General features: G+C 38.8%; 1 protein-coding gene across 7 annotated transcripts in view; it reads left to right on the top strand.

Moving 5' to 3' along the window:
- Positions 1–20,920, top strand: part of DRAM2 (DNA damage regulated autophagy modulator 2) — a 21,354-nt gene extending 434 nt beyond the window's left edge. Inside the window, exons 2-11 of one of the 7 annotated variants that reach the window (XM_019624160.1) lie at positions 64–193; positions 749–873; positions 2,398–2,572; positions 3,525–3,669; positions 7,080–7,147; positions 8,987–9,126; positions 16,055–16,232; positions 16,762–16,844; positions 18,050–18,142; positions 18,660–19,016. In XM_019624160.1, the coding sequence (XP_019479705.1) occupies positions 3,539–3,669; positions 7,080–7,147; positions 8,987–9,126; positions 16,055–16,232; positions 16,762–16,844; positions 18,050–18,142; positions 18,660–18,767 (801 nt within the window). In that variant the 5' untranslated portion in view covers positions 64–193; positions 749–873; positions 2,398–2,572; positions 3,525–3,538 and the 3' untranslated portion in view covers positions 18,768–19,016. Of the gene's footprint in view, positions 1–63; positions 199–748; positions 874–2,397; positions 2,573–3,524; positions 3,670–6,687; positions 6,789–7,079; positions 7,148–8,986; positions 9,127–16,054; positions 16,233–16,761; positions 16,845–18,049; positions 18,143–18,659 lie in introns of those variants that run through there. The other 6 variants (XM_019624162.1, XM_019624161.1, XM_019624163.1 and 3 more) reach the window with 6 other exon arrangements.
- Positions 20,921–26,143: the final 5,223 nt, after the last annotated feature.

Here is a 26,143-nt window from a genome sequence, read left to right as displayed (position 1 = left end):
GCCCCGTTCCCACCGCCCCACGCCGGGCCAAGCTCCGCCTCCCGCATCTTTTCCCGGCCCCAGGCGAAACGGAGCGGTGATCTTCGTCCAAAAGCTTCGCGCCTCCGGAAGAAGGCGGCGGACTAAAATATGCAATTCCCTGGGATTTCAGCGGTTTACCGAGAACCTTTGCCCCAGTCCCACAAAAATTACGGTTGAGTACGCGTTGCAGTTGTCACTCCTGGGCTCAGATGTCCTTGGTGGGGAGGTTGAGGGGAGGAGGTTTGAAATTGAGATCTGTGGTGACCTTGTGTTTATAAGAAACTCAAGTCTACTACGCGCAGTTCTATCGCGGGGGTAGTAGGGGGTGATCCTAGGACTGAAAGGTAAGTGGCAAGCCCTGTGAATCCACACCGTGCTTTACATTAGGATGTATTTGAAAACCACCACAGAAATGAGTTTTCCAGTTGTCCCAAATTTTAATTTCTAGATCAGTATGTAAATGTAGCTCTGTAATTTGCATCGTAAGAGTTTCTCCAAATTCCCTGTAATATTCGATCCAACTTATTAAAAAACTTAATCTTCTAGACTCTTTAGAACTTAACCATTACAAGAATATTACGTTTGTCAGAAGGTCAAGTTAGAGTTTACAAAAAATAACCATTTTTTTATTATGCTTTGCTTTAGGCCTGATGGTTCTGTGTACCTCTGAAAGAAGGTTAGGGCTTTCTTCACTGGGAATATCCAGAATTTTCTTATCGTTTTTTAGCAGTCACCACTTAGAGGAGACAGCATAAGGAATTCATCTTATTACCAGTGGTATTTACATATTTGTGAAACTTAGTGTAACTGCAGCTCTGATTCGTGGATCACCAAAGAAACCAGAGAAGATAGGTGAGAGATGCAAACATTTTGTGAAGCACTCTTACTGCCTTGTGAAAGTTATTCCTGCATATTTTCAAGTATTTTGAAAGGTTTATTAAATTATTAATTAACCATTAAAATTCTAATTTTGCTTGCTTGGCAGAAGCACAGTTAGGGACAGGTGATAGGCTCTCCCTGCTCCCCACTCAAGGTAGATAAAACCATACCCCTTTGACCTCCTGGGTGTACAACTCCAAGAATTACCATTCACATGGTAGTTAGTTGGTGTAAATGGCACCTGTGTTTCAGGGGATGACTTTTACATAAAAAATAAATGTAAATATTTCCACTTGGAATTGTATAACCTTGGATAACCACCTCCCCCCAAATTCAACCAGAACCCTCAAAAATCTATACAAAAGCAGTGAAAAATGGACTAGGAAAAATATCTCCTTCCTGGCAAAGAGAGATCACAAAAAAATTTGTTCAATTTCACAATAGCTCCAGGTGGGGGAATAAAAGTACCACCTAATAACCAAAACTGCAGGGTCTGCCACCACTCAGATTCAGGGTTCAAATTGGCATATCTACCTGGTCTAAAAAACCTGAAAGCCAAGAAATTCCAGTTGGCCCGGGTTACTAATGGGTCAGAGTACCTGGCCAAAATGAACACAAACCCCCCAGAAATGGTTCATCTTTAATCTCAGCCTTTTAGGATACTTCTAATTAAGATAAGCCAAAGACGAGCTCATAGTCAAAAACCATAAAACACATGTGCAAGGGTTGGCAGAACCAACACGCATGGAACTAGACTCTCCAAGGATTTTAGATTAGAATTATCAGAAACAAATGAAAATTTAAAGAGATGAAAGGAGAAAAAGATTTTAGAAGTGCTGTAATTCAAAATTTATAGAAATTGATAATTATTGTCCCAGAAATAAATGCTGGGGGAACCACTATAGGAATTTAGCAATTGTCACGATTAACTAAATAGATGAACAAAACTTTTGGAACGTTAAGGACTGATGAGGAAAAAAGAATACGAAGGAGGAGATTACGATAATTCAGACAGGAAATTACTCAAATCAAGTCTGTAATGGTGGTGGTAGGGGCAAAGGAAAAGAAACTTACTTGACAAGATTTGAATGTACATATTTAGCAACACGTCAGATGATCAGAGTAAATGACAAGTACAAGTCAAAAATGGCTGAGATTTTATTATTTGGAAGGTCAGTCTGAGAAGAGGAAGCTGAGCACATTGGAGAAAAGAGTTGTAAGTTTTTACAAAGTTCATGGGAAATACTAAATTTCAGTCTAACTGAGAAGATACTTCTCCCAGCATGAAATTATTTTCACATGCATAGGAGTAATTTCTTATAATTTAAAAGTATTTCTATATTTAAAAAAAATTAAATGCATGAAGACACATTGTTTTCTAAGTCACATTATTGACTCATTATTTCTTACTGACATCCTCAGTCTGAAATGTAAGCTAAAAAATTGTGATATGTGGTATGCATATATTTAGGCCTTCTCTGTTTTTTCCTCATGTAGGAGCTGGAAATATAATGGTGAAAAAAACAATTGGTTCCTGCTCTCACAGAACGTAAAGTTTAGTGAAGAAGATAAAGCCAAACAAGTAACGGTTAAGTGTGATGAGTGTCCTGGTGAGGAAGTAAAGGGTGCTATTGGAGACAAAGCAGGGACACTTCAACTGAAGCTAGAAGAGGTGGGACTTGCGAAGGAGTTAACTGGTGGTAGTGGGGGGAGGACTAATAGCATTGTAGTCTCGTCATCCGGACAGAACACTGTACATGAAGGTCTGAAGGTATGCGAGAGAGTGACACCTTTGAAGACCTGGAAAAAGTTGGCTATGGCAGTATAGCATAGTGGTTGGTGTGAGAATGGAGCCACCTGAGTTTGAATCCTGCCTACCCCCCCAATTCCCTTAACCTCTGTAATTCTGTTGTGAGGAATAAATGTGATCATATATTTAAAGCGCTTAGTAACATTGCCGACACAGAGTAAACACTGTGTTTGCTTTTGTAATGATGATGAAGATGATGATAACTAGAGCAAGGAATTCCGAGCCGAAGGAGTATCTAGAGATGAATATAGAAAATGAGTAGAGATCAGACAATGCAAGGACCTTATAACCCATGTTTAGGAGGAAAGACTGTTTATAAGGGCATAGGGGAGGCACTGAAGAATTCTTTGGGGAGAATAAGGTGGTCAGATTGGTATTTTAGAATTAGAAGGTTTTAGGGTGGAGTCTAGATTGGTTGTGGTCCAAACTAGAGGAGGATCCTTTATTAATAGTAGGTTATAATAATAGTCTGGCCAAGAAATGACAGTGGTTTAGGTAGGGTAGTGGCAGTGAAGAGGGAGAGAAGAGGTAGATTTGAAGGAAATTAGGAGGTGGAATAAACAGTACTTGGTATTTGATTATGTGTGGAAAGATGGGGGAGAAACAAGGCTTCTGGGTATGGCAAGTGGGTGAATCTTGGTTTCATTTACTGAGATATGGAAGGAAGGCAGGTGTTAGTAGATGGTGTGGGGATGACTTCAGAAGTGGAATAGCTCGGGGTGATAAGTCCAAGGTTGGGGGAGTAGATGGCTAAAGTAGACTAGATGAAATACTTGCAAATAATCTCTTCTGATTTGTTTTTGTTCACCTTCAGAAGACCTGGTTGAGATGTGGTGGTTTCAGCAAGGCCTCAGTTTCCTTCCTTCAGCCCTTGTAATTTGGACTGCCGCTGCTTTCATATTTTCATACATTACTGCCATAACCCTCCACCATGTTGACCCTGCTTTGCCTTATATCAGGTCAGTGAAATGTATTTTATAGGAGAATGTTTATGTCTCATTCGTATTTTCACATTGAAGCCAAAGTTTAGTATTAACGTTTTAGAAATCAAATTTTATGTTTGACGTTACAAGGATAAAAGGAAAGTAACAAGGAAGTTGTATTTGGCTCTTCCTGTGAGATAGAGAAATGTGGAGACAGAGGGCTAAGATTCAGTTGGGGAATTGCTTAGTGAATTGTGACTCTTCAGTGCCTTGTCTTCCAAATATGTATTTGAGGTTTTCTCAGAAGATAGAGTTGGAATTTTTCTCTCCTTAAAATTAAAAAAATGCCGCAAACAATATTGAAAGATAATGGTAGTGACAAACATTTGTTGGTCTACTTACTGTGTACAGGTGATGTTCTAAGCATTCTTCAGGTCTTAAATAATTGAATCCTTACAAACACCCTTTGAGGTTGGAACTACTACCCCATTAGAGAAAGGAGAAAATGAGGTCCAGGAAGATTAAATTATGTGTCCAAAGGCACACGACTCAGTAAATGATGGAACCAAGATTCAATTTGACTGGGCAATTTGACTCTAGAAGCTGTGCCCTGACTTTTATGACATGTCGCGTAGATCTTTCTGACACATGAAGTATCAAAGTTTATAGGTAATATTTTTGAAATTTCAAAATTACTAATGATGGGTGTTCAGTTGCATGTGCTGTCTGTAACCCTCTTTTTTCCTAACTCTAAAGACAATATGTGCTTATTATAACAAATTTTAAAGAATACTAGGGTGATTATAAAAATAAAAAGTGGACATCTCTTCTGAAACCCCCTCCAGTTCCTTCTCACCCCCCAGAGGTGATTAATGACTTGGTAGATTTCCAGAGTTTGGAGTTTTTTCTTGTTATTGTAGTTGTTTCATTTATTTATTTGTTTACCTTCTGAGAAATAGCCTTTCTAACCAGAAAATAGTATACTTTTAAAGGATGATCATTCAAAAGGCTAAATTTATATTTTTTAAAGTGTCAGAAAGAGATCAGGGCATTACCATCTACACTTGTTATTTCCACAGTGGCATGGTGTGACACAAAGGATATTAACAAATTGGTTGCACTTGGGGAAGATTTCCAAAAGCCAAAGATATGTTAGAATTTAAGGTTCCAATTCTAGGAATAATTTGGTAAATAATCACCACCGGTTACCACTTTCTTAGAGGAACCTGTAGCTTAAGGAGTCAGTTTGCTCTTTCGTAACCCCAAGAGAAGACACATTTATCAGATTCATGTGGGTCCTTCAGCATTTTTATTTCCTCTTCGAGAACTTGTCTGCTTTCATTTTAAAGAGCCCTAAATAATTTAAGAGGCCATTTGAGTTCTTTTTCAGAGTTTCAGTTCTCTGATGGTAATGCATGTGATTTTCTGACCGATAGTACACTAGACACTTCCTTTTCTGTCCCTGTCTTTCTACCTTTTTATTTTTCTTCTGATGAACTGAGTATCACTACCCGAGTATCGTTCCCCAACATTCTAATATATTTAAACTCAATGATACTTATTTTTGACTCCTCTTAGGCTCATTTCCTTCATCTGTAAAGTGATTAAGTTAAACTACAGTAGATATTACTCTGCGAAGTTTCTTTCAGTCCATACTGTAACTAAAAGGTTTAATTGTTATAGCCCCAAAGGACACAACTGAAAGTAGATTTCACTTCAAAGACAATTCTACGCAAGTGGGCTTCAGGTGTTTTCTTAGTTGGTGCCCAAGTAGGGTGCATGAGACTAACCACTGGGGTACGAGAAGAAATTATTACAACTTCTGTGTATATTTTATTAATCTCAAAATATCTAAACTTATATTTAGTATATATGTATAATATAATAAATATATACATTTTGAAGTTACATGATCAGACTTTTTTTTATGATGTGGTATCAAAATAGTGTGATGACCACTGGGTTGAAGGGTAGGCTACGCTGATGAGGGTATGGGTGTGGCTGTTCTCACGTGGGGGCCAGTTTGTGTCGTTGGGTCCCAGAGCCAGGGAAGGAGCCTGCTTTGCCAGCCACCTTGAAAATGCATGCTTTTGTCTCCTTTTGGGGTAATCCAAAACAGAAGCATCATTTGTAATACAACTGTTAAAATTATGGGTTTTTTCTGATTATGAGAATAATACTTATACATTATTCTTGAAAACTTGAAAGGTAGACGAAACAACAGCAACAAGAAACCATAATCCTCACTTCCTGAAGGTAACCAAAGAGTAACAAAGTCTTTTGTATCTGAAGATACGTTTTGGAGTCAGAAGGAGCAGGCTTTAGAATTCAGATTTGATGCTTTACCTTTCCTAACCCTAATCTAAATGTTCACCAAATCTTACTGATTCCTTACCAGATATGCCTTTACTTTTCTTTTTTATTCCCATTACAGTGGCTTAGTTGAGATCCTTATTGTCTCTTTCCTATAGTGCTTCAATTCAAGGTCAAAAACTTTTTTTTGTCTTTTAAGTCTTTATAGTAGTTTGAAGGAAGGGAAAGGAGCTAACATTTAATGGGGGTCTCCTGTGTGCCTGCTACTGTGCTAGATATTTCACATGCATTACAACAGTTTCATTTCTTCCCATTGATCCGAAGATGCTGGGAAGGAATTAATGGCCCCATTTTGCAGATGGAAATAGTTTTAAGGAGATAAAAGAACACACCCAAGGTTTCAGTTGGTAAATGAAGGGCCGTTGATCTGGATCTGTGTACTCCACACTGTCCTCAAAGAACTGCATGTAAGCAGATACCTTGCAGTACCGTGTGATGAGTGGTTTTAATAGAAGTCTGGACAGGATACTGTGTGAGCCATCATTCTGCTAGAGGATTGGCCAAGGCCATCGAGAGGAGGGGGCTCAAAACTGGTTTTGAAGGGAACCTCCAGGAGGGCAAGGCTTGGTCTCGTTTATTTACCACCATCTTCTGTCCCTAAACATGTCTAGGACGTGGTAGGTGCTTGATAAATATTTTTTTAATTGACCAGGAAATAATTCAGTGTTAATTAAATTGTAGGCAGAGTCAACAACAGATGACAAAAGACAGTTGTGAAAGAACCTGTGATGTGTAGGGAATGTTCAGGAGACACAGATGAACACATCTGCTGACTGATATAGGTCAGTAACACATCCTTAACATGCCAAGAATAGTCTTTTTTTTAAAAATCAATTTATATTGATTTCTATTATGTGAAAAAGAAATAATCTTAAGTGGTATGAGAGAACAGTGAACTAGGCAAATAATTGTGGCCTCACAGTGTAATGTCCCATTATAAAATTAGGAGTTGAACTCATGGATATATAAAAAAGAAAGGATTTGAAGTAACCCCTATTATTTCTTATCCCTTAGAAGAAACACGTGTATATCTAGTATCAGAAATGCACATACCTTCTTTTTTTTTCTTTCAGTGACACTGGTACAGTAGCTCCAGAAAAATGCTTGTTTGGTGCAATGTTAAATTTCGCTGCAGTTTTATGTAAGTAATAAGAGTGAAGATTTTTTCTTTTTGTTTTTTAAGATTTTATTGGGGAGTTGGGGAAGGGGAACAGCGAAGTTGTTGTCCTTCCATCTTAGTTGTGGAGGGTGCAACTAGCTCAGCTCCCAAGTCCAGTCACCATCCGGCCGCCTGTCGGCAGCTCAGTTCAGCTTACGGTACCGTGTTCAATCTTAGTTGCAGGTGAGCATAGCTCACCATCCCATGTGGGAGTCCAGCCGGAAACCTTGTTGTTAGGAGCACGTGCTCTCACCAGCTGAGCCATCCTGCTGTTGGTGGCTCAACGGCAGCTCATCTCGGGTGCAGGTCACTGGCCCATGTGGAAATCAAACTGGTGACCCTGTTGCTCAGAGCTTGCAATCTTAACCAACTGAACCACTTGGCCAGCCCAGGAGTGAAGTTTTAGCCATCAAAATCAATAGCTAAATTGCCCTTTCCTTTTTTATTTATGTTTTAATTTTTTTTTTAATTTTTTTAAGCTGAGCCATCCTGCCACCTGTTGGCAGCTCAGGGGCTACTCAGCTCGGGCCGGGCATCAAACTGCTGTTGCTCAGAGCTCGCACTCTTGAGCGAGCTCTTAACCAACTGAGCCACTAGGCCGGCCCTGCCCTTTTGTTTTTCAGACACTACTGTTACTTGTTTACTATACTTGAGGGAATGTTATTGCTAAATTATTGACCACAGATATATTCCTCTTAAAAGGCAATTTCTAGAAATACTAAATTATGGAAATAAATCTTAAAAAATGTATAGGTCCATTTGACTGACTACTCATTCAAATACAAGTTGTGAAATATAACCAAAGACCCCTTGAGGCCTTAAGTAGATTTCTTAAGCAACAATTAGAGAACAAAGAGCTGTAAACACGCTGACCACAACTAACCCCAACTAAATTCCTTTAGGATAAATAATTGAGAGGTTTGAGAATAACGATGGAGCCATTTTTTGATTTTTGAGCAATATTCTAATGCCAAAGGAATGGGGTTCTACTACAGTATTTTACATTCCTGTTAATTATGTTTTGAACCCAATTTTTAGTAATGGTTTACTAAAAATATTGTTTTTTCCACCAGTTATGATTGTTTTAAATATGTGCATTCTTCCATATGAAGTCAAAAATTAAAGTCAAGTAAATGATTCAATATATAGAAGTTCATCTTACGACTAAATATTTCAAAAACTTGTCTACAAAAGCATATCTGCTACGTTTTCTACACTTCTCAGTTCTTTGGTATTATTTTTACAATGGAAAGTTTGATTTGGCCCTTTTTTCACTAATGAGGGTGGTAAAATTTTTTTTTTCTGTGTAATTGTTATCTGATTGAGCCATGTTGTAGTAATTGGAAATAAAATGAAAGAGTGAGGCGAGTAACCTTTTTTTTTTGAGACAAGAAGTCTTGGTGTTTATTTGCGTATGCGCGTTTTATCCGTATTCTAGAACGAATTACTTGAAACTTTAATGTTAATCATATAGAACATTTTGTATTTTATATAACACTTACCATTAGAGATTTCAGAAAGATTGATGTTTTGAAATATCAAGCTTATCTCTTAAATTTTATCCTAAATATTGGTAAATAGAGGCCCATGGGAGGCAAATGACTTGCTCAGATACACAGAGATCGCAGTAGTTCTATAGTGCAACCTTAAAATTCCTTTAAAATCTACAGCTTTTTGTGTTTTTTAGCTTTTTTCTTCTCTCAGATTAATTCTAAAAGGAAAAATCTATGTTTCTGGATAGTAGAGACCTTTGTAAACTCTTTATTGGCAACTGTATTCCTTGGTTATTTATTGCTTGTTTCTTGGATTATCTCTTCCCAGGCGTTGCTACCATTTATGTTCGTTATAAGCAAGTTCATGCTCTGAATCCTGAAGGGAATTGTATCATCAGATTAAACAAGGCTGGCCTTGTACTTGGATTGCTGAGTTGTTTAGGACTTTCTCTTGTGGCAAACTTCCAGGTTTGTGTTTTAACCCAGATGTTTTCCTGAACTACATAAATATATGTGTTACAAAGGAAACCTGAAACATTCAGTTATTGTACATACTTTGTTTCCTTAACAAAGTAGGATCCACTGCTTTGATATTACTTGACCCTTTTAGCTATATTCACAATTAGAAAACTTCATTCTCAATAATCTCTTATACAAACATAAATTATTCTGACTTTTTAAGGATCCACAGGATTCAATTTATTAGACTATTTATTACTACTTAGTCGGAGATTACTCTAAGACCAGAGAGAATTGATATAAATTATAAGTGACACAATTACAGATTTGAACTGTTAAAAATATGTGCCTGACAATTTATACTCATTCCCTATTTTACAGTCTTGTTTAGATGTTCTGCTTGACTGCCTGCGTTCCTAGGTGCCCAGCTCTTGTATTAGGGAAGGAATGGGACGATCTGAGGCTCTTCTGGCTTTTTCTCGGGGAGTTCTTAATGTTAAAATAACAGTAAACCTTCAAATATTTGCAAACTCTCCACATTCCTTTCCACTGATGTTCTTTCAGATAAATCTTTGGCAATACTGGTTGCGTCCTGGGCCTGTGGTGGTTTTTGATTAATTGCTCTGCAGTCTTTTAAAGTTTCCATTTAGACATTTGATAACCTATAGAAGCATATTCTGTCTCCCTCTCATTCGCAGTTCTCCATTCCTATAATGCTCCTGATTGCTCTCTCCTTTTCAGTTGTTTAAGCATGGTTAATACTAGTAATCTCTAGTGTTATAATCCAAGGGGATGTTAGGGTAGTGCTTGCTGCTGTAACAAAGCCCAAAATTTCAGTGTCTTAACACGATAGAAATTTCTTTCATATATACATCCAGTGTTATGGACAGTGGAGACACGAGGAAGGGAAACGATGCAGAATGAAGCTGGAGAGGGAGACAGCAGCCCGATCATACGAGACCTTTGAGTTATAATATTAATAGTTAAGCAGGTTTACAGTTACAGAGCTTAGAAGAGAGGGGAGCACTGTGTTTTAAAGTAAGGACTTGTTGATGCATTTCTTAAATGTCTCTTAAAAGCAACTGCCTCTCTTTACTGCTGTCTCCACTTTTATCCCTACCATCTCCTTCTCAACTAGTTTAGATTTCACCATCTCTCCTCTGGACTCCTGCCATAGTCTCCTTAATCATTTCTCAGCATTCACTCTTATATCCCTTTAATTTAATATAACAGCCAAAAGAATCTTTTGGAAATATGTATCCATCTCCCTCTGTTTCCCTGTCCCCCTGCTGAAAGCTCTGTAGCTTCAAATTTGCATGAAAAGACATATAATCAAGAGAGAAAAAGGAATTCGGTAACTGCCAAACTGCTTAATTAAATCAAAGGTCTTCTGTGATCTGGCTGCTGTCTCCCTCTCCAGCCTCACTCTGCATCATTACCCTTCCTGATGTCTCCATTGTCCACGACAGTGGCCTTTCTTTGTTCCTTGAATAAGACAAGTTCACTTAACTCCATATGTTGTTTCTTCTGTTGGACATTCCACAGCCCCCAGCCTAGACACCTTCTAGATCTCAGTGCAGTACTTCCTCCGGGGAGCCTTTTCTGTGGATCAACTTGCTCCTATGTATTTCAAGTTTTCTTTCTTTGTCTTCTCCAAGCCTCTGGAGACAAATTCTTCATAGCACCTTTTATAGTCTAATTTTATATCCACACTTTTTAAATTAAAAAAAAAAATTTAGTTGTATATTTCTTCATTAATATTAAACACAATAGTTTTGTTCACTGTTCTACAATATATTCAACATCTAACATAGTATTTAGCACACACATGCTCTCATTAAATATTTGGTAACTTATTGACAGAGGCCAAAGGGACTAAGCTGGATGAATAAAAAATTCTCTTGTTATTACAGCGGTTGTCTGCATTTAAAGAGACCTACTAATTCTAATATGGCATTTGAAAACAATCTGACTTAAAAAATACAAAATTTCTTTGAAAACAAGTATGTGTCATAATATTCAGGAAAACAAATACATGGTAAGTGTACTCAGTGCCTAGTTAGAGGAATTTTTCTCTTCCTAAGAAATTTATCCTCAAGGAAACTTGGAAAGGATAAGTAGGCTGAAATCTATATTGATTTCCTAGGACTACCATAACAAAACACCACAACCCAGGTGGCTTAAAATAACAGAAATTTATTCTGTCAAAGTTCAGGAGGCCAGAATTCTGAAATCAAGGTGTGGGTAGGGATGGTTCTTTCGGAGGGTTCAGAGGGAGAATCTGTTCCTGCCTGTCTCCTAGCTTCTCGTGGTAGCTAGTAATCCTTGGCATTCCTTAGTTTGTGGCAGCATAACTCTGTAATGTATGCCTTTGCTGTCACATGGCGTTGCTCCCTCACTAGAAAATTTATCTTCACGGAGTCTTTGGAAGGGATAGGGATAAGTACGCAGAAGATTAGTTCCTAAATTTTATTAACTGCTTTTAGGTAAAGATTAGAGACCACTCAATATGTAATTTGTAAGTTCTATATAAAACATTTGCCCCTGACCACACATATTTCTAATTTCTCTTGTTTGTCTTTGTCAAGAATAAGTTTTTGTCTTTGTTTTAGTAAAAAATATATTTTTAAAAAGGATAAAATCATGGCCTTTGTATGTTTCCAATATTTTATTTAACTTATTAATTAATGAGAGAAATAGTACATATTACAAACCAGTTCAAAAGAGAAGTCAAAGTACCACATATTTATAGTTAGATAAGGAATGCTAAAATGAATTTACAAATAGATACAACACTGATCATTATTCGCAAGTGATAATTAGTTGCATTCAGCAGGACATAGTTTGCATTACTATGGATATGAATTATTTACATTACTGTCAGTTTTCTGTAAGTTATGTCTCTGCCCATAATTTTTATCATTACAGAAGCTTTGTTTGCAAAATAGCCTAATCAAAGCCAAATAAAACTCACATTCCTGTAGAACCAGTCCCAGAGGTTCTAGCATTCTATTGAAAGGATAACCTCTTGCCCATTTCAACATCTTTTGCTGTTTCCCTAGTCTCTAAAATAACAAAATTAAATGTACGAGATGTGATCAAATAATATGCTGAATGTTTAATAAAAAATTTTATTACAATAAAAGACACATTGCCATTAATCCTCCTCAAAATACTCCCCGTCGTTTGAACACACTTATCCCTTCATTCTTGCCACTTTCTGAAGCAGTTCTGGAAGTCCTCTTTCATGAGTGTCTTAAGTTGTGCCGTCATGGCTGCCTTAATATTCTGAATCGTTTCAAAATGTTCACCTTTCATGATCATTTTGACTTTGTGGAAGAGCCAGAAGTCGCATGGTGCCAGATCCGGTGAATAAGGTGGGTGAGGACACACCGTAATGTTTTTATATGGCAGGACTTGTATACCAGAAGCGATGTGTGACAGGGAGCTTTTCCACTGTGATCACAAAATACTGTGAACGCTGCTCCCGAGCGCCATCCAACAGAAAGGCAGGATCTTCAATACAGGAAGCTTCTCATTGAACCTTACTTAGTAACAGTGTGTGACAAGTTTCAACTTGTTCAGTGTAGTCAGTAGGGTGTGAGCTACAGTTGAGAGAAAGTCTGTTTTAAAGTGTGTCATAAATCATCCTCCATCATGACAATGCTCTGTGTCACACTTTGCTTCTAGCATATGGCGATTTCTGTCCAATAAAATCATTATGATATGTCCTCCTCCACCTGATTCACCAGATCTGGCACCGTGTGACTTCTGATTCCTCCCCAAAGTCCAAGTTATTCGGGACATTGAGGCAGCCCTGACAGTGCACCTAAAGACACTCACGAAAGAGGACTTCCAGAACTGCTTCAGAAAGTGGCAAGAATGAAGGGATAAGTGTGTTCGAAGCGAGGGGGAGTATTTTGAGGGGGATTAATGGCAATGTGTCTTACTGTAATAATTTTTTGTTGTTTAAACATTCACCATATTGTTTGATCATACCTCGTATTATGCAGAGATACTGCCAGTTAAAACCAGTTTTTTAATACCTCTATTTTAATTAGAGAAACATAATAGTAAATGCTCTTCATTCTTTATTTTTACTTTTTTTTTTTTTTAAAGATTTTTATTGGGAAATTGGGGGTATGGTAACAGTGCTGGGGAATTGGGGAAAGGGGAACAGACAAGTTGCTGTCGTTTTGTTCTTCAGTCTAGTTGTGGAGGACGTTGCTTCACTGGCCCAAGTTGGCATCATCATGCGCTCTTCCCTGGCGAGGCAGATCAGTCGCCGGCTTCTGGACGGCCGCTCACTGCGGCTGCTGGCCGCTCACGCTGGCTGCTGGCCACACACGGTAGCCCATGGCAATCCACTGCCACAGGGACTGCAGCCCACGCCGTCGCCGGCGACTCATGGCAGCCCAGCTCCAGGTTGAGCTGTTGTTCAGCATCTTAGCTGTGGAGGGCAGTGTCACTGGCCCTCATATGTGGGATCCGAACCGGGGCCCTCTGGCATCCCAAGCGAGTTCTTAACCATCGCGCCACTCGGCCGGCCCTTTATTTTTACTTTTTAATCTATAGGATTGTGTTAATAGAACTGTGTACTGCTCACAAGTGGATATTGATCAGGCTATATCTGTATTTAGCTTCATCAATATATTTTTAAGGGGGAAAATTTACCCATATTTCTGCTCTTAGCCGTAAAATAATTTATTTCATTTTTGCCTATATTTTCCCGCCTTTACCCATATGTATAGATAAATTATAAACCAAAAAGATAATACCATTTTATATTAATGTTTTATTGGTGCTGAATTTTTTTTCCCCTTTGTTACACAGCAGCAATAACAGTGATTGTTTTGGGTTTTTTTTAAGATTTTATTGGGGAAGGGGAACAGCCAAGTTGTTGTCCTTCAATCTTAGTTGTGGAGGGCACAGCTAGCTCAGCTCCAAGTCCAGTCACCATCCAGCTGCCCAGCCGCAGCTCACGGCCAGTCAGCTCAAGGTGGCGTGTTCAATCTTAGTTGCAGGTGGGCATAGCCCACCATCCCATGCGGGAGTCGAACCGGAAACCTTGTTGCTAGGAACGCACACTCTAACCAGAGCCATCTGGCCGCCCGTCAGCAGCTCAGGGCAGCTCAGCCTAAGGTGCCCTGTTCAATCTTAGTTGCTATTGGGCCTTGCCCACCATCCCATGCAGGAGTAGAACCGGCAACCTTGTTGTTAGGAACATGTGCTCTCACCAGCTGAGCCATCCTGCCACCTGTTTGCAGTTCAGCAGCAGCTCAGCTCGGGTGCAGCTCACTGGCCATGTGGGAATCGAACCAGTGACCCTGTTGTTCAGAGCTCACACTCTTAACCAACTGAGCCACTCGGTCGGCCCCAGTGATTTTTTTTTTTTTTAATTTTACTTCCCAGTGCTCCTAACTTAGTACCAATTTTAACACCCCTATTCATATCAAAGTAGCCCTATTCTCTCTCCAAAAGGAAACCAATGCCTTTGGCAAATAAATTGTTATATTTTACTTCTTTATACTAGAAACTTCCTAACCTTCACCTAAGAAAATTGGCTCTGTGTTTGTGACTTAGCACAGTTGATTGTAAAATGAGGGAACCAGGCCCTAACCGCTCTTCTCTTGTTACTTTGGTCAGACCCTCTGTGCCAGGTGCTGCACTCTACCATCTCGGCCCAATGAAATACAGACAGCATCAGCTTAGAAAGACAGAGTAGTTCAACCGGAAAACTTTATAGAATTTTTCGAGAGCTGCTGTCATCACTTTTTAAGGAAATGGTATAAATATTAATAGTAAAAAATGAAATGTAAGTGGATACTGATAAGAAAGTAAGGTAGGGCTGGCTGAGTGGCGCAATGGTTAAGAGCTGGCTTGGGACGCCAGAGGGCCCCGGTTCGGATCCCACATATGAGGGCCAGTGACACTGCCCTCCACAGCTAAGATGCTGAACAACAGCTCGACCTGGAGCTGGGCTGCTGTGAGTCGCTGGCGACGGTGTAGGCTGCAGCCCCTGTGGCAGTGGGTTGCCATGGGCTACCATGTGTAGCCAGCAGCCAGCGTGAGCGGCCAGCAATCGCAGTGAGCGGCCTTCCAGAAGCTGGCGACTGATCTGCCTCGGCCAGGAAGAGCGCAATGATGGTGCCAACTTGGGCCAGTGAAGCAACATCCTCCACAACTAGACTGAAGACCAAAACGACAGCAACTTGTCTGTTCCCCTTCCCCTAATTCTCCAGCGCTGTTCCCATCCCCGCAATTCCCCAATAAAAACCTTAAAAAAAAGAAAGAAAGAAAGAAAGAAAGAAAGTAAGGTAAAGGAGAAAAAATTACAATTTATGATAATCCCTTGTGTAATTTATCAAAACCAATAAAACTAAAGCCAAGGGGGATGTTTTAATTTCTTGAGCCTTTTAATTGCATTTAGAGTTAAATTAAATTGAAATTCCCTACTCCCGCATTCCCAACCATCCCAATCCTCATAGTTTGCGCTGCTCTTTTTCTGTAACCCTTACCACCATCTAACATACAATGGAATTTATTTATTTCTGAAGTTTAGTATTGTTTGTGCTCCTTCACTTGAATGTACACTCTGAGGGCCAGATTTTTGTCTGTTTTGTTCACTAATATGTCTGAGTACTTAGAACAGTGCTTAACATATAAAAGGCACCCAAATAAACAATAAATGAGTAAATCAATAATTACTATCATATTTTCAGTCGTGGCATATGAAATAATTTGTATTACTGTAATTCTCAGGTTTATGCCGAGTGCTGTGAGAGAAAATTCCTTCAGGAAGTAATCTGTAGAATCCGCAGAGCTTCCAAACTCAGTGAATGTCCTATTGAAATCTCTGGCTTGTGCTTTTAAATATTGTGTTGGCAGTGTGTTTCGAGTGTCTTTTATTTTCTTATTTCTTCTTTCTACCTCTCAGAAAACCACCTTTTTCATTGTACACGTATGTGGAGCAGTGCTCACCTTTGGTATGGGCTCCTTATACATGTTTGTGCAGACCATCCTCTCCTACCAAATGCAGCCCAAAATTCATGGCAAACAAGTCTTCTGGATCAGACTGCTGGCAGTCATCTGGTGTGGAGTAAGTGCATTTAGCAGTATCCTTTGCTGTAAAATGTGGCTACACTTGGAAGGGAATTGGATAATAACATTTAAGTGAACACTCTTGGCATATTGTAAGCAGTCCTCTTGTGGACAGTGCGGATCTTAGGTTAGTAACCTCAAATTAAAGGATTTGAAACCTGAAATTCAGATTTTACAAAAGACCTCAGTAACTGAGCTGGGAACAAAAATAATGTTTAGCCTCATCATAGTCACTTCAGAGATATGAAGGATGAGTCAGTGCCCTTTTCTGAGAACAATTGTGTAGCTGAAGCTTGTGAGAACTGCTTAATTACTGAGCTAAGGGGGGTTGACTGTGTGAACCATTTCATAGTAATCCTCTGGGCACATTTAAAATGTTCCTACTGCCATGTACCATGAAGTCTGTAAGAAAATGGTTTTGGACCTTGAAAACAAATGTACACATGAGTAATTCTTTTGGACCTTTAAAGTGGTTTTTGAATCTAATTTAAACTTACAGGTCTTCTCTGAGATTTTTCCTTGACTAACTTTTTCTTTTTATAGTGCTGACTTGCTCATCACTTTTGTACAGTGGCAGTTTCGGCACTGATGTGGTACAGAAACTCCACTGGAATCCCAAGGACAAAGTAAGAACTTGGAGTCTATAAAACTTAGTTTTATAGTAAAGATGACAATTTTGGTTGATTTTGATGTATTTTTCATCACTAACAATGAAACTTTTTTTAGTAGACTAATCAGTTATGAATTAGCATTATTTTCTATATATGAAAGAGTTTATATAGAACCATCCATATTCTCCTGTCAGCTGTTGTCTCCATCCATTTTCAAGACATGAAGAGAATTGTGATGGTAAAGAGTTTTCTCAGAAATTGATTCCTCTAAATGTGGATATAGTATACAATATACCCAGCTGAGAACTTTCATTGTTAGAATATTTGTTTTCTGAATTGAAAAAAGTCTCCCACTTTTTGTTATCTGGAAGTTTATTATTGTGGACTCTGCATTTGGGTTCCAATATAGTGCATATCCGAATAGAGATAGCATCTTTGATGCTGAGGAAAAAAGACAAAGGACATATACTAAATAGAAAATTAAATGAGTTCATCTGGTTTCACAAACTGCTGGTGGCGTTTTATTTTAAACTATTTTTAAAGAAATTGGCCCTAGATAGGACATGTTTGTGAGAATGAATGAGTGAAATAATTTACTAGAGTCTCTAAATTATAATCCAGATATTATTTAATGCTCTAAAAGTCGCACTAAGTTTATTGTGAACTTTGTTTATTTAAACTTGTTTCACTGGCATTTAATGAATCTTATGGCTTTGGGAAAGGCAGTGACTTCTTGATTGTAGACTAGAAGATCCCCTGTCTTCACTGTTCAAATGGAGCTTTTATTTGCTCTTGATAAAACCACAATAACTACCATGTTTCCCCAAAAATGAAAAACTGGAAAATAAGTCCTAGCATGATTTTTCAGGATGCTCGTAATATAAGCCCTACCCTAAACATAAGCCCCAGTTAAGATCATCAGTCAGACATGACTGTTGGAATAGATGTAGATTTTTGTACATGAATAAATGAATAAATGTAGATTGTTGGAGCAAAAATTAATATAAGACCTGGTCTTATTTTGGGGGACATGGTAGATCATTTAGGAGGACTTTCCTAATGTCTACCTATAGTTCTGGAGATAGGTGCAATAAATCAAGGGTTTGTTTTCAGGAGGCAGATTGGTTTATAAATATTACGGGTTTTTTTATTTGAGAGAAATTACAGATCATTTGAATGAAATTTCATAGCACTATTCTTTTTTTCCATTGTCATTCAAGGGTTATGTGCTTCACATGATCACTACTGCAGCAGAATGGTCTATGTCATTTTCCTTCTTTGGTTTTTTCCTGACTTATATCCGTGATTTTCAGGTAAGAAAACAAAGATTTATGCAGTCAGACTTCCTTCAGGTGGAATACGAGAATTTGCTATAGGCAAGTCTCCAGGCTTTTCAAAAATTCACATCATAAGCAGTGATATCAGCAGAGAAACTTCTCAGATGAATTGTTTCCGTGTTTGCAGAAGTAGTGTCTTGCTAGCAAGATTCAGCCTTAAAAATAGGGTTGTAAAACAATCAAATATTTAGAAATGCTTTCACAGAATTTTCATTAACTCTGCCTACATGTACGTAGGCCATCCTCAACATTTAGTTTTACTGATTCTTCATAGAAAGAAAAACAAGGAACTTCTAAGTACAGAAGCCGGTTTTCCCAGCTCTGTTGGTACTACAGATGATACCTTTGGCCATACAGCAGCTGGCTCACTCTTATTAGAATTGATTTACATTCCTAATCCAAAACAATATTCCTCAGAACATATTGAAGAATTGAAGATGTAATCTTTCTTTAAGAAGCAAACTTGTATATATAATTTTCTTTTCTGTTCCAGAAAATTTCTTTACGGGTGGAAGCCAATTTACATGGATTAACACTCTATGACACTGCTCCCTGCCCTATTAGCAATGAACGGACACGGCTACTTTCCAGAGATTTTTGATGAAAGGATAAAATATTTATGTGCTGATTAGAATTCTCAGGGATTGGGAAAATATTCATAAAAGTTACTTCTTCTGCCCTGAAATTTTCAACCAGTTAATCAAGGCTCAGTGACATCGATGGAAACTGATAATCAAGAGACATAAATTAAGCCATTTGATAAGTTGTTTTAAAGGTTATCTTCAAGAAGGCCATATAAAAACATTTATGCCTATACTTTTTTATCCCAGAAAATAAAACCAAAGGACTACAACATCGTAGATTTTTTTCTACTTTAAGAGAAGCACCAGAAGTGCACCAAGCAGTCTGCCAAACCCAACCTTTTTCATTTTAGAAATCTTTGTAGGCAGCGTGGTGGCTCAGTTAGAGCTTGTGCTCTGAACGGCAAGGTTGCCAGCTCAATCCCCACCTGGGCCACTTTGAGCTACACCTTCTTTATGTTTTTAAAGGGAAAAAAACCTTTGTGAAGCATGTTTTGCTTGGAGCACTTTTATGAGAGACATTTTTCAGGGCATCAAATAATCAGCATTGCTCAGCAGCTCCTTTAGACCAGGGTTTTGAAGTAATAGTTTTACCATATTAATACATTACTTATAGTCTTTATAAATTTTTTTCTTCTGGAATCCACCTTTAAAAGGAAGCAGACCTGAACTCATGTGAGCACTGTCATTGCTTAAGCCTCACACAAGAGATTCTGCAGGTATTAATTTGATTCCTGCCACCAGGTGAGATATGCTAACTGGTGTGTCACATGCTTGCAATAATTTCATGATCTCTGGTATGAGATTTTAATCACATATGATTAAATTTACTCCAATCATGTTTTACATAAAACCAAGGTTAGTGTTCATACACAAGGCTGAGAAGTTTGTGAATAATAGTAGATATAATTAATATAAAAGTCACCCTAACCTGCAGTCAAGAGCTTTTTAGATTTTTCTTAATAGCAAATAATTGGTAAAAGTAGTCTTGAACAGGCAAATATTGAGCCTTTTTAACGGGACGTTCTTTGTAGAACCCAAATTCTAAAGGACAAAATCAACAATCTGAAAAAACTAGGTACAAAATAACTGTGATACATATATCCACCAAAACAGTTTTCTCTCTATCATGCAAGTGATTGGATAGCTTCTGCTTGCACCCCTGTCTGTGCAGATAAAGAATGGTTTGCAGATCCCAGATAAAATTCAAAAGAAGAAAATGCTCACCTAGAAGGTGAACATTTGCAGAAGAATCTTTGAAGGTGAACAAGGTTTATCTTTTTTGAAGAAATGGTTCTATGTCCAGAATAAAACATGGAAAGAACAAGTATAAAGAAGGAGTGATTTAAGGGAAAATGGCGGAAGAGAGCTTGGTTACGAATCAGTTGCTAGAATAGGACTCTTAATTTCTGAAGACTTCTGGACTAATAAGACAGAAAATGGAATGAAATACTGTTTACCTACATCAAGCAGCAGCGAACCTGGGAGACATTTCAGTAAACATTGATTGAAACCTGGCATTACTACAAAAAAATATGTACTCATATACAAACTATAACAAATTTTTTATTATGCCTCTGAAAATCATGGTGCAGCCACTCCTGGGAAACAGCATCCAGTCCTGATTGCTATGTTATCAAGGAAATTGTAATACAAGGTATGAAGGGCCAGAGTATGGTGAGGGGAAAATTGATACAATAAGTTCATAAAATTACAAATTGTGTGTGGGGGAAGATGACAGAGAGAAGAAGATGGACTTTTATATCCATACTAGAATATTAGGCTTAGAGATAATGCACTAACACATTAAAGAAATTATTTTAAGACAAACAGTATTTTAATTCCATTATTTAACTTTTACCCTTAGAAATAACATCGGCTGAAAATATTAGTAAGTTCAAAGAGGAATGATAAATAGAAATTTTGAATGTGTGTTTAACTCTCACCTTAAGGTTGAAGTAATGGCAGACAACCATACCCTCAAAATATGGTTTGCCTTCACTGCCAGGTACAGTAGATTCGATGAACAGTAAGGCATTTCTCTTTAATTCAATTAACATTTTTGTGTTGAATGGTTAGTTTTAAGAATAAGAGGTTTTGGGGGCTGGCCAAGTGGCTCATTGGTTAAGAGTTGGCTTGGGAGCGTGAGCTCTGAGCAGCAGGGCTGCTGGTTCGTTTCCCACATGGGCCAGTGACACTGCGCCCTCTACAGCTAAGATGCTGAACAACAGCTCGACCTGGAGCTGGGCTGCTGTGAGGCAACAGCGACGGCATAGGCTGCAGCAGGGCTGCAGTGGGCTCCCGTAAGCTACTGTGAGTGGCCAGTGGCCAGCAGCCAGCATGAGCGGACGTGAGCCTCCGTGAGCGGCCGTCCAATGGTCGTCGACCAATCTGCCTCAGCCGGCAAGAGCGTAATGATCACAATACTATCATGGGCCAGTGAAGCGACGTCCTCCACAACTAGACTGAAGAACCAAAGGACAACTTGTTTGTTCCCCTTCTCCGATTCCCCAATGCTGTTCCCTCCCCCAACTCCCCAATAAAATCTTAAAAAAAAAAGAATAAGAGGTTTTAAGCTGATAAAACTAGCAGATACTATGAACCAATAGTGAAAATCTATTTCCCTTTTGTCCTGGATACACAGCAAGACTATATTTCTCAGACTCACTATAGACATGAGATTGAATTTTAGCCAGTAAAATATAAGTGTTTATTTTATGTTTATTTTATGAAATGGATGTGTTTATTTTAATATTAAGGTTTTGAAATACAGGAATGCCCTTTCTTAATTTTCCCTCCTTATACCAATTAAATATTGATTGGATAAAAACAAGATTTTAAGAGATGGCAGGGGCCGGCCGAGTGGCGCGTTGGTTAAGAACTGGTTTGGGACGCCAGAGGCCCCAGTTCGGATCCCATACATGAGGGCCAGTGACACTGCCCTCTACAGCTAAGATGCTGAACAACAGCTCAACCTGGAGCTGGGTTGCCGCGAGTCGTTGGGTTGGTGTAGGCTGCAGCCCCTACTGCAGTGCATTGCCATGGGCTACCGTGTGTAGCCAGCAGCCAGCATGAGCGGCCCTCAAGCCGCGGTGAGCGGCCGTCCAGAAGCCGGCGACTGATCTGCCTTGCCCGGAAAGAGTGCAATGATGGTGCCAACTTGGGCCAGTGAAGCAATGTCCTCCACAAAGAGGACATTGAAGAACAAAAAGACAGCAACTTGTCTGTTCCCCTTCCCCCAATTCCCCAGCGCTGTTCCCATCCCCCAATTCCCCAATAAGAATCTTAAAAAAAAAAAAAAAGATGGCAGAATCACATGGTAGAAGGACCCTGCACTAGTCCACTTTTAACCAGATTTTAGAAAATCAAACCAGAGATCTAATATAGTTTAGGAGCTCTGTTTTTGTCCATCCCAGTTACTAAGGTTATTGCATATTTCTAGGATAGTGTCATAATTTGTAAATGCTTGATGGATTTATTAAAGAGAAAGACAACTTTTCTTACCTCTTGTGCAGTGTTCGGTACAGACTCACTGAAATTTAATTTCAGTAAATATTGGCTTATTAGTGTCCTTATAAATCCATGATGTACATCTTGCCTCTTTTTAACCAGCTAGAGTGCTGGTTTTAGAAAGAATGTACTCATTCATTAAGATTAAAATATAGAACAGACCTAAAACAAAGGAAGAATCTCTCTGAGACATTGAGTCTTAATAGTGTAAGCAACTCTGTCCTCCAAAAGACATGGTAATTGAAAGAAGGCGTTCACCTGAGAATTCACCTACTTAGAAAGCCTGAGTAGAATACAAAGAATGCCTCAAATTCTAAAATATGCAATTGGAATGTAGTTCAGAGAGAAATTCCCCCGTGTTTGGGAAGCTGGCAGCTCAGCTGAAAAGCACAAAGATTTCACTAAAATTGTACCAATGTTCAGATCCCAATCCGTGTGGAAAGAAAATTTTGTTCACTTAAAATATTTGAGGGACGGCTGAGTGGCTCTTTGGTTAAGAATTGGCTTGCGAGTGTGAGCTCTGAGCAGCAGGGCTGCCAGTTGGGATCCCCCATGGGCCTGTGACACTGCGCCCTCTACAGCTAAGATGGTGAACAACAGCTCGACCTGGAGCTGGACTGCCATGAGTCACCAGCAATGGCATAGGCTGCAGTGGGCTGCTGTGAGCTACCATGAGTGGCCGGCAGCCTGCGTGAGCTGCTGTGAGCCACCACGAGCAGCCATCCAATGGCCAGTGACCGGCTGCCTCAGCCGGGAAGAGCACAACGATCATAATACCAACATGGGCCAGTGAAGCGGTGTCTTCCACAACTAGACTGAAGAACCAAAGAACAGCAACTTGTCTGTTCCCCTTCCCCAATTCCCCAATAAAATCTTAAAAAAAAAAAATATTTGAAGCAACTGATGAAGTGAATCAAACTAAAGCAGCAACAAGTTCATCTCCACCTCAGCTACATATCCGAAAAACCTAGCCTTTACACTCTAGGAATCTGACAAAGGAACAATTATGCCCATTTCTGCAGGTAACTTATTTTTGTACCTTTTATTATACAAAATATCCAGGATGCAGTAAGAAATTATAAGACATTCAAAGGAGCAGAAAAATTTGATCCGGAGAGGAAACACTCAACAGAAGCAAAGTCAGAAATTTCCCAAATGTTGCAGTTATCAAGTTATATAACTATATAAAAATGCTGAAGGAGCTAGTGGAAGGGTGATAAAACAGGCATGAGAAGACGGGGACTTCAACAGAAACGTGTAAACTTTGAAAAACACAAGAGACATTCTAGAATTGAATATGGTAAGACTACATATACAAGAAAGGATCAATAAACTTGAAGACGGCATTTGAAAGTAGAAAAATAAAATTGAAGAGAAAAGGAGTGAAAATAAAAAGAATAGAGTATATGAGATTGGAATGCAAAATGGCCTTACATCTTGTAATTTAGTTTCAGAAGGAGAGGATAAAGAGAATGGTACAGAAGAAATGTTTAAGGGGCCGGCCGAGTGGCTCAGTTGGTTAAGAGCTCGCTCAAGAGTTTGAGCTCTGAGCAACAGCGGTTTGAGTCCTGGCCCGAGCTGAGCTGCCAACAGGTGGCAGGATGGCTCAGCTAAAAAAAAAAGAAAAAGAAAAAAATGTTTGAAGAGATATTGACTGAGAACTTTTCCAAAATTGATGTAAATTAATACAGAAAATCAACAAAACCAAAAGTGAGTGTTTGGAAATGATTAAAATCGATAAACACCTAGCAAGACTAATATATGGGGTTGAATAGTATTCCCCCCAAAAGTCATGTTCATCCAGAACTTCAGAATATGACCTTATTTGGAAATAGGATATTTGCAAATGTAATTAGTTATGATGAGATTATACTAGATTAGGATGAGCTCTAAATCCAGTGATGGGTGCCCTTATAAGAAGGCCACATAGGGCCGGCCGAGTGGCGCAATGGTTAAGAACTGGCTTGGGACGCCAGAGGGCCCCGGTTCGGATCCCACATATGAGGGCGAGTGACGCTGCCCTCTACAGCTAAGATGCTGAACAACAGCTCAACCTGGAGCTGGGCTGCCATGAGTCGCCGGCGACGGCGTAGGCTGCAGCCCCTATGGCAGTGGGTTGCCATGGGCTACCGTGTGTAGTTAGCAGCCAGCGTGAGCGGCCCTCAAGCCGCCGTGAGCGGCCGTCCAGAAGCCGATGACTGATCTGCCTCACTCGGGAAGAGCGCAATGATGGTGCCAGCTTGGGCCAGTGAAGCAACCTCCTCCACAACTAGACTGAAGAACAAAAAGACAGGAACTTGTCTGTTCCCCTTCCCCCAATTCCCCAGTGCTGTTCCCATCCCCCAATTCCCCAATAAAAATCTTTTTAAAAAAAGGCCACATAGAGTCACAGAAATGGAAAAGACGGCCAAGTAAAGATAGAAGCAGAGATTTGAGTAACACAGCCTCAAGCCAAAGAGTTCCAGTAACCAGAAACTAGGAAGAGGCAAGGATGAATTCTCTCCCACACCCTATAGAGGGAGACTTGATTTTGGATTTCTATCCTCTAGAAATGTAGGAACAACTTCCTGTTCTTTGAAACCACCCAATTATGGTAATTTGTCATGATAGCCTAACTAAAAACAAAACTCTGAAGAAGTATAAAAAGAAAACAAATTACTAATACCAGGAATGAAAAGGGGATATCACTACATGGCCTGTTGACATTAAAGATAATAAGAGCATGTTATGGACAACTTTATGCCAAGAAACTAAAAAATTCAAATGAAATGAACAAATGCCTTTTGAAACAACTTCTCAAAAGTGATGTAAGAAGAGGGGAAATCTAAAAATAGCTCCATATTTATTAAAGTACTGAATTTGTAATCACAGATCTTTCCAAAAAGGAAACTTCAATCCCTGATTACTTCACAGGTGAAATCGATCAAATGTTTAAGTTAGAAATAAGTTCTACACAAACTCAAGAAATAGAGAACTTTTCAACTTGTTTTATGAGACCAGCACAACACCAGTAACAAAACTTGACAAATATGAGAATAGAAAGATTCATGTCCCTCATGAATACAGATGCAGAAATAAAATAGGAGATAGAGCTTAGCAATATATATATATATATATATATATATATATATATATATATATATATATATATATATATTATATCTCCAAATGGAGTTTATCCCAGCAATACAATTCACCACTTTAACATAAGAAAAATCAGAAACAAGAAGTTGACAAAATTGAACACTTATGATAAAAACTCCCACCAAACCAGAAGCAGAAAAGAATTCCACCACTTGACAATGGACATTTATAAAAATTTAACAGCTAATATACAAATGGTTTAATATTAAGTTCCTGCCCCTTAGGATTGGAAAGAAGGCAAAGATATCCTTGCCTTCTATTCAACATTGCAATAGAAGTGCTAGTCAGCATAATAAGGCAATGAAAAAAAAATTCAAAAACAAAGATTAAGAAAAAAGGGATAATGTGTATTTACAAAAATACTATGAAATTTTAAAACTAATTTTGGACTAATAAGACTTTTGAAAGATCATAGGATAGAAGTTCAATAATAGTGATAAACTGCAATTCTATATTAATGAACATGAAAACTGAAATATACTATCTACGATAGCATAAAACAGTCATAAACCTAGGAACATATCTAATGATACATGTATAAGACCTTTATACTGAAAGCTACAAAAGTTGCTGTTTAAAAATTTTAAATACCTGGGCCGGCCGAGTGGCGCGATGGTTAAGAACTCGCTTGGGATGCCAGAGGGCCCCGGTTCGGATCCCACATAGGAGGGCCAGTGACACTGCCCTCCACAGCTAAGATGCTGAACAACAGCTCAACCTGGAGCTGGGCTGCCATGAGTCG

This window comes from Hipposideros armiger, unplaced genomic scaffold, assembly GCF_001890085.2.
Source record: "Hipposideros armiger isolate ML-2016 unplaced genomic scaffold, ASM189008v1 scaffold_581, whole genome shotgun sequence".
Lineage (NCBI taxonomy): Eukaryota > Metazoa > Chordata > Mammalia > Chiroptera > Hipposideridae > Hipposideros > Hipposideros armiger.
The sequence above is the reverse complement of the archived record's forward strand: the minus strand, read 5'-3'. Positions and strand labels throughout refer to the sequence as shown.